At 49.2% G+C, this 8,395-nt stretch overlaps 1 protein-coding gene across 1 annotated transcript; it reads left to right on the top strand.

The window, feature by feature from the left end:
* The first annotated feature begins 1,155 nt into the window (after positions 1-1,155).
* Positions 1,156-2,337, top strand: LOC134568880 (uncharacterized). The gene is made up of 2 exons (XM_063427574.1): positions 1,156-1,541; positions 1,833-2,337. The coding sequence occupies exons 1-2, from the start codon at positions 1,163-1,165 to the stop codon at positions 2,069-2,071; spliced, it is 618 nt and encodes a 205-aa protein (XP_063283644.1). The 5' UTR covers positions 1,156-1,162; the 3' UTR covers positions 2,072-2,337.
* Positions 2,338-8,395: the final 6,058 nt, after the last annotated feature.

The raw sequence follows: 8,395 nt of genomic DNA, 5'->3' as shown, positions 1-8,395 counted from the left end.
GCCTGAATATGCTTTTTGCACCATGTGGTACAAGCCAACCATCAACCCTGAACCTCGCTATGAGGATGAACTTTTCCAGTTGGTTGAGATAACACTCACCTTACAGGACTTCTACTATGATACTGAAGGTAACAGCATGGCTTTAGTCCAACTGCCACATGAACTTGAACATCTGTACCATCATTGGGACACAGCCATTCCACATGTCCCTGTAACCAAGTCAAAGACTAAGTCATGGGGTGATCTTGGGCCCATGGCAAAATTATGGGCCACCATGAATGATTCACAACTTCAAGAAATAGGCGTTGCCAAGTATCCATCAACTGAACGTGAACATATAAGAGCATGGCCACGTTACTTTCTGGAAGAAGAATTTGAAGACCTGGTCATACAGCATGACTGCTTTGAACAGATGAAAGTGGAAACCACACATCTACCAACTGTGCATGAGGATCCACTAACAGACCCTGACATCACCCTGTTTGTGGACGGCTCCAGATATGCTGATGAAGAAGGAAAATATCATACAGGATATGCCGTCACCACAACAGATGAAATTATTGAATCATCATCACTACCATCAACAAAGTCTGCACAAGAAGCTGAATTACAAGCTCTAACTTCAGCATGCAAAATTTCAGAAGGAAAGCGCGCCAATATCTATACAGACTCAAGATATGCACTGGGCGTGGCTCATGACTTCGGAGTGATTTGGAAAACAAGAGGATTTCTTACTACTGCCGGTACACCAGTCAAGCACAGTTTTGCGATCAAGGAGCTGATGGATGCCCTCCTACTTCCAGAAGAAGTGCCGTTTTGAAGATAAAGCACATGGGAAGTTGGACTCAGATGAAGCAAAGGGCAACCATCTAGCTGATCAAGCTGCAAAGCAAGCTGCAAGAGGACCACAGGAAGTGGAAAGAAGAGTGTCCGGAAATGAAGAAACTCCAAGAAAAGAAGAAATTCCAAGAAAAGAAGAAACTCCAATATTCACTCTGCAAACCCTTCCAACCGACCGAAAGATCTTACGAAAACAACAGGCTGCAGTAGCCCCTGAGGAAATACAGAAATAGAAGAAGAAAAAAGCAGTCCTAAAAGATGGAGTATATTACAACAACCTCAGATTCTGTCTCCCTAAGAGTTTGTACCCAGCAGTTGTTCAATGGGCACATGGCCCTGCACACTTATCAAAAGATCTGATGAATGCTCTTGTACAAAAGTCCCCTCGAAGCACCTGGCTAAGCCCATGTATCCATTCCAAAGAATCCAGATAGATCATATCCAGATGCCAAAGAGCGGCAATTACGAATATGCACTAGTGATAGTGGACATGTTCTCAGGCTGGCCAGAAGCCTACCCAGTGATTAACATTACCGCCAAAACAACAGCACTACTTACAGAAATTGTGTGTAGATTCGGATTGCCAGAAGTCATTGAAAGTGACCAAGGTCCGGCCTTCACAGCATCAGTTACCAAAGAAATTTGGACTGCTCTAGGAGTAACTCTTGCTTTTCACACCCCTTACCACCCACAGAGTAGTGGTAAGGTGGAGCGTATGAATGGTACCTTGAAAACTAGAATGCTAAAAATGTCACAAGAGACAAAAATGCCCTGGCCAGAAAGCTTGTCAATAGCCCTGTTCAGTGTCAGACATACACCCAGGGGAAAGCCCTCATTGTCCCCGTATGAGATTCTATTTGGTACTGCACCCAGGCTAGGTTGCTATTTTCCCCAACAACTACAGCTTCAGACTGATGTTTTGGTAGATTATGTGACTGAACTTGCAGGTGCCTTAAACAAAATTCATGCCCAAGTTTTCTCTTCAATTCCAGATCCTGATTCTGACACAGGCAACCACAGTCTGCTACCCGGTGATTGGGTCCTAGTCAAGAAATTTGTGCGAAAACACACTCTGGAACCAAGATTTGAGGGACCATTCCAAGTTCTCCTGATCACCGCTACCTCTGTCAAGCTGGCTGGTAGGCCACATTGGATTCACGCCTCTCACTGCAAAAAGACACCTGCTCCAGAAGAAGCTGATTCCGCACAACCATGTACTTCTGGTACCTAATCCCCTTGATTGGCCTTCTTAAAGCCCAGCAGGTGGCCATAACTAAAGATGCTAGTGGGTACACCTTCTGGTATAATTCATCATGTACCCGTGTGGCCACCTTTACCTTTGATTACTGTGATATTGTAGATTGCCCATTCCCTAAATCACAGATTCAAGCCATTTATAAAGACATACCGCAAGCAAAAGACCCCTACATTTGTGTAGTTGATAACCAATGGGGGCATAATTGTGATCATTGGGGGGCGGCGGGATGGAATACCGGGCCTGCCTGGGGTTACAAATCAAAAAGTGCTTTATCAAAAGTAGATGATCATGGTAGATCCCTCCTCCAAAGAATGACTTTAAGAAAGCCTGGAGGAAGTACACCTATGAAATTAGTATTAAATATTGAACATCCTGGCCCAGAGGATGCTGGCCAATATGTAATGGGAATGTACTGGAGAAGGGGTTCCTACAATAAACTAGGACATTTCTACCTCTGTAGCGGATTGGTACCGGGCTGTCCCACGACATGTATGAGAATAAGTGTATTTGGTCATATGGCTGGTTTAATGTGTATGTACATGTATAGAAAGCATGGTATCCGGGTATAATGACAGTTAAATGTATGTAAAGAATTGTATTCCTCTAGTTGTTCGGTAGAATCATTCAAATAAAACAAGGGAATGAAACTACCGAACAACCAGACCACCCAGGAATGAGTGTGCCTCCAATTACCGTTTGCAACAATGTTGCAAACAGGTAATTGGCAATCAGTGCAGTGTGGTCTTTGTCCTCTGGGTCGCCGCCATTCGGGAAACAAACACGTGGCGGCGGCCATCTTAAACTACCGAACAGCGGTGTTTTGCCGTCGAGTGTCTGGAACTAAAATCGGACACTTGACTAGGCAAACACCGCTGAGACCTCCATACTTCCAGAAATTCGTATGGAAACTACCGAATGACCCGCCGTTCGGTAGAAAGAGCCCCATAAACAAGGGAATTCATTCAAACCCTCTCCAGGCTCTATAACACAGGCAATTCGCCTGTTTTCATTCCCTTGTTTGTGACCGACCGCAGGGCCAAAATGCATGGAACTGTTTTCGGATACTTTACCCATGCGGTCGGTCAAATCTTTGGAACCCCATATCTCACGAACCATTCATCCGAATGGGCTAATTTTTAAGTATGTTGGTCCCCCAGAATAGAGCTATCTGGGGATGTTGGATTTGTGGATGTACCCCAAGTATTTAGGGTACATCCAAAACTCGGGGAAAACTGTGTACACAATAAGGGGATTATGATGCTAGAGGAGGGGAGGAGATCTGTGGGAGGTTACTACTTAGAGATTGGATAATGTCTTAAGTGTTAGAACCTCCTCCCTTGCATGGGAGAGGGCTTTATAAGGAACTGTGGAATAAAGCTTGTCAGTCTACTCCTGAAACTGTGTGTCGTCCAGTTATTGGGATTGCGATGGGATACTGCTGTATTACTTTACCTGCTGGAAACCTTGCCTATGGACTTAACATCACCTTGTTCCTGAGCCTCACTGGAATCTCTAGTGGAGAATAGCTGTGCAAGATCGGCTCTCCGCTACATTGGTTGGCAGCGCTGGGATCCAAACTCACAGAGGAACAAGCGTAAATGGAGTACGGATGGAGATTGATTTTTCTGCGCTAAAACGCTCCACGCTAAAGGACCTCCTAGAGGCAAGGGGTATACAAGCCAGCAATAAGAAGAAAGCAGTACTTGTTACAGAACTCATGGCAGAGTACAGAATGGAGGGCGATTCAGTTCCGGCACAGAGGGAGCCGGGAGGAACACCACAAGGATCGGAATTCCAGAGGCAGGTTCAGTTCAGGCTATCCTTTTATGGGGAAAACCCCCCAACAGAAATTGTTACCAGGACAATGGCCGAGGTACAAGAATTCATCCTAAGGACACAGGCACCAGAACAAAGCTCTGCAATTAATGTGCCACAGGAAGGTAAGCCTAAAATACCATACCAGGCTTTTAAAACATATGTGGAGGCAGAGGAAGATATAGACGCTTTCCTGCAAGACTTTGAAAGACTGTGTGCACTGCATAAAATTAACGCAGAGGACTGGGTACCTATTTTGGCCGGAAGGTTAACCGGGAGGGCAGCAGAGGCATATCGGACTGTACCTAATGACGAAATAAGGAATTACAGTAAAGTGAAAGAAATTATACTCGCCAGGTATGCTATAACACCCGAGGCATACCGGCGGAGGTTCCGGGATCTAAAGAAAACAGAGAAGGACTCGCACGCAGAGTGGGCATGCCGATTACAGGGGGCAGCGCTCGGGTGGGTGCAAGCTAGCAAGGCACGTTCTATGGAGGATGTAATACAAATGTTGCTGATGGAGCAGTTCTATGAGGGAGTAACCAATGAGGTCCAGGAATGGGTAAGGGACAGAAACCCTACTTCCCTTACTGAGGCGGCTAGGAAAGCGGATGACTACCTGGATGCACGCAGGTCACAAAAACCTGCAGCTCCAAAAGCAACCTTTAAAACATTCGGGGGAAACAACTACACCCCAGCTCCACCGAGACCGCTACCACCACCTCCACCACCCGCTGCACAGCCCCGGTTCCGACAACCCACCGCTGGCCCCTGTCATCACTGCCAGAAGTGGGGACATTATAAAAGGGAATGCCCACAGCTACGGGACCGTTCCACCTGGATTCGTCCAGGCTCACCTCCACCCAGGGCGGCCGCAGCCCACCACTACCAGGACCTAGTCACCACCCCATATGGTTCCGCTACTGTGGAACAATGGGAGGTACTGCACGAGGCAGATCCGGTCCAGGCCAATGTGGATAATCTACGGCACCATCGACAGACGGTATATCTGAATGGTACAGCAGTCCGGGGATTACGAGATTCGGGAGCCACCATCACTTTGGTACAGAGCCACCTGATTTCAGATCAGGCAAAACTGAACAAAACTGTTGCCGTCCGGGTAGCTGGGGGAGCAGTGTACCGGCTACCTACAGCAAGGGTACATTTACATTGGGGAGCGGGGGCAGGGGAAGTGGAGGTGGGGTTGATGCCACATTTACCGGCGGAGGTTTTATTGGGGAACGATCTGGGGAGGCTCACTTCTGCTTTTGAGCCCCAGTCACCCACCACAGGAGAGGTCAACCCTGTAGTCACCCGACAACAGGCCCGCACCCAGGACCACAACACACTGCCGGAGGTCCAGGTAAGCAACCCTACCCCCCCTCTAGAATGTGTCCCCTGGGCTCCACCTAATGAATTTGTAGCTGAAGTCGCAACAGACCCCACGCTTCAGGTGTATAGGGACAAGGTTGGCACGGGTTCCCCCGGGGCGGAGGGAGAGAAGTTTATCTGGGATAAACAACTTTTATACAGGGAAACAACCAAACAGATTACGGGGTTAGACCCGATAGCGAGGAGACAATTAGTGGTACCACAGCGGTACCGGGCTGAATTACTCCGGATAGCGCATGATATTCCGCTATCCGGACATCTAGGGGTTAGTCGCACCAGGTACAGACTAACCCAGAGTTTCTTCTGGCCAGGGATTAGCCAGGAAGTACGCAGATATTGCACGACTTGCGATACCTGCCAGAGAGTGGGAAAAAGGGGGGATCGCAGGAAGGCTAAACTTCACCCCTTACCCATAATAGAGGAACCTTTTAGCCGAATAGCGGTGGATCTGATAGGCCCCCTCAATAAAGTTAGCCCGTCAGGAAAACGGTATATTTTAACGGTCGTAGATTATGCCACCAGGTATCCAGAAGCAGTGGCTCTGACCAACATCCACGCTGAGACGGTCGCGGATGCCCTCATGCGGATATTCTCCCGGATGGGATTACCCAGGGAGATTATCTCGGATCAGGGTACCCAGTTTACCGCAGAATTCACCCAACACCTCTGGAGGATCTGTGGCATTAAGCCTATTATCAGCGCCCCTTACCACCCCCAGACGAACGGGCTCTGCGAACGATTCAATGGTACCTTGAAGCAGATGCTCCGAACCTTCGCAGAGACCCACAAGGACTGGGAACGATTCCTGCCGCACCTCCTATTTGCATACCGGGAGGTGCCGCAGGAATCCACAGGGTTCTCCCCGTTTGAATTATTGTTTGGAAGGAGGGTCCGAGGCCCATTGGATCTTATTAGAGAGCATTGGGAGGGAGACCGGAGCACAGATGGCACTCCCATCCTACCATATGTGTTGGCCTTTCGGGACCGCCTAGAAGCATTGACCAAGACGGTACGGGAAAACCTTCAGGAGGCCCAGACCCGCCAGCGTACATGGTATGATCGGGGAGCCAGGGACCGTAGCTTTCAGGTCGGGCAGAAGGTACTAATTTTAAAACCTGTCCGACATGATAAGTTACAGGCCGCCTGGCAGGGCCCATATAAGGTGGTGGAGCAAAGATGCGATACCACCTATATTATCGGCCCCTGCACAGGGACTGGGGGGCGACGCATGCTCCATGTGAACATGCTGAAGCCCTACCACGAGCGTACTGAGGAGGTAACCGCCATCTGTGCCCCTAACACGGAAGAGTTTGACAGCTTACCCCTCCCCGATTTGCTGGGGGATGGGCAGCTGTCCGGAGATTTAGGGGAGGTTACGCTGGGAGATCGGCTGAGCCCACAGGAGCGGATCGAGGTACAGCAACTATTGGAAGAGAAACGCGACACGTTCTCTAATGTACCTGGATACACGCCTCTGGCAACTCACCGGGTCGAGACCCCAGGGCAACTACCCATGCGCCAGACGCCATACCGCATTCCAGAAGCGGTACGGGCAAACATGCGTAAGGAGATCGACGAAATGCTCCAACTGGGGGTGATTGAACCCTCAGACAGTCCTTGGGCATCTCCTGTAGTCCTCGTACCAAAGCGAGACGGTACGACCCGCTTCTGCGTGGACTATAGGAGATTGAACGAGAAGACTGTATCTGACGCCTATCCGATGCCCCGGATAGACGAGTTACTGGACAGAATGGCCAGGGGCCAATACCTCACCACTATTGACTTGTGTAAAGGGTATTGGCAAATCCCCCTGGCCCCAGACGCCATCCCGAAGTCGGCCTTTCTCACCCCATTTGGCTTGTACCAGTTTAAGGTCATGCCATTTGGGATGAAAAACGCCCCAGCCACCTTCCAAAGGATGGTGGATCGACTCCTAGATGGATTCCAGGACTATACATGTGCCTACCTGGACGATATTGCTATTTTTAGCAATACGTGGCAGGAACACTTAGCTCACATCGGAGCTGTACTAGATAAGCAGGTCTGACCTTGAAGCCGGCCAAGTGTAGTATCGGCATGGCTGAGGTACAATACCTGGGACATAGAGTAGGGTGCGGTAAACAAAAACCCGAACCCGCCAAAGTAGAGGCTGTAGCCCAGTGGCCCACCCCTAGGACTAAGACCCAGGTTTTAGCGTTTCTAGGGACAGCAGGGTATTACCGGAAGTTTGTTCCCAATTATAGCGCCCTGGCCAAACCCCTCACTGACCTGACCCGTAAGAACCTTCCCCGCCAAGTAAACTGGACCCCGGAGTGTGAGCAGGCATTCCAACAATTGAAAAATGCACTGATAAATGCCCCTGTCTTGGCAGCTCCCAATCCAACTAAACGTTTTCTTGTTCACACAGACGCTTCTATGTTTGGATTGGGGGCAGTACTGAGTCAAGTCGGGGCCGATGGCGGGGAACATCCAGTGGCTTACATCAGTCGCAAACTGTTACCTCGAGAAGTAAGCTACGCCGCCATCGAAAAGGAATGCCTGGCTGTGGTGTGGGCCCTAAAGAAGCTACAACCCTATTTATATGGACAGCCCTTTTCCTTGCTCACGGATCACAACCCGTTAGTCTGGCTGAACCGGGTGGCTGGAGACAACGCCAGGCTGCTGCGCTGGAGTTTGGCGCTACAGCCTTTTGACTTTAATATCCAGTACCGGCCGGGTAAGCAGAATGGAAATGCTGACGGGTTGTCAAGACAAACTGACTTAGAGAAATGATCCGTGAGCCCCCGGACATCCCCAAGCCGATCCGTGTTGGATCAGACTGTGTATGCCGGCTTGTGGGCAAGGGGGAGCAGTGTAGCGGATTGGTACCGGGCTGTCCCACGACATGTATGAGAATAAGTGTATTTGGTCATATGGCTGGTTTAATGTGTATGTACATGTATAGAAAGCATGGTATCCGGGTATAATGACAGTTAAATGTATGTAAAGAATTGTATTCCTCTAGTTGTTCGGTAGAATCATTCAAATAAAACAAGGGAATGAAACTACCGAACAACCAGACCACCCAGGAATGAGTGTGCCTCAATT

The sequence above is a fragment of the Pelobates fuscus genome, chromosome 7, assembly GCF_036172605.1.
Source record: "Pelobates fuscus isolate aPelFus1 chromosome 7, aPelFus1.pri, whole genome shotgun sequence".
NCBI lineage: Eukaryota > Metazoa > Chordata > Amphibia > Anura > Pelobatidae > Pelobates > Pelobates fuscus.
The sequence above is the reverse complement of the archived record's forward strand: the minus strand, read 5'-3'. Positions and strand labels throughout refer to the sequence as shown.

Coding starts and splice junctions, on each gene's coding strand:
- LOC134568880 (XM_063427574.1), top strand. CDS start 1,163: ATGGGCACATGGCCCTGCACACTTATCAAAAGATCTGATGAATGCTCT. Junction 1,542..1,832: donor TTACCACCCACAGAGTAGTG/GTAAGGTGGAGC, acceptor CTTCAATTCCAG/ATCCTGATTCTGACACAGGC.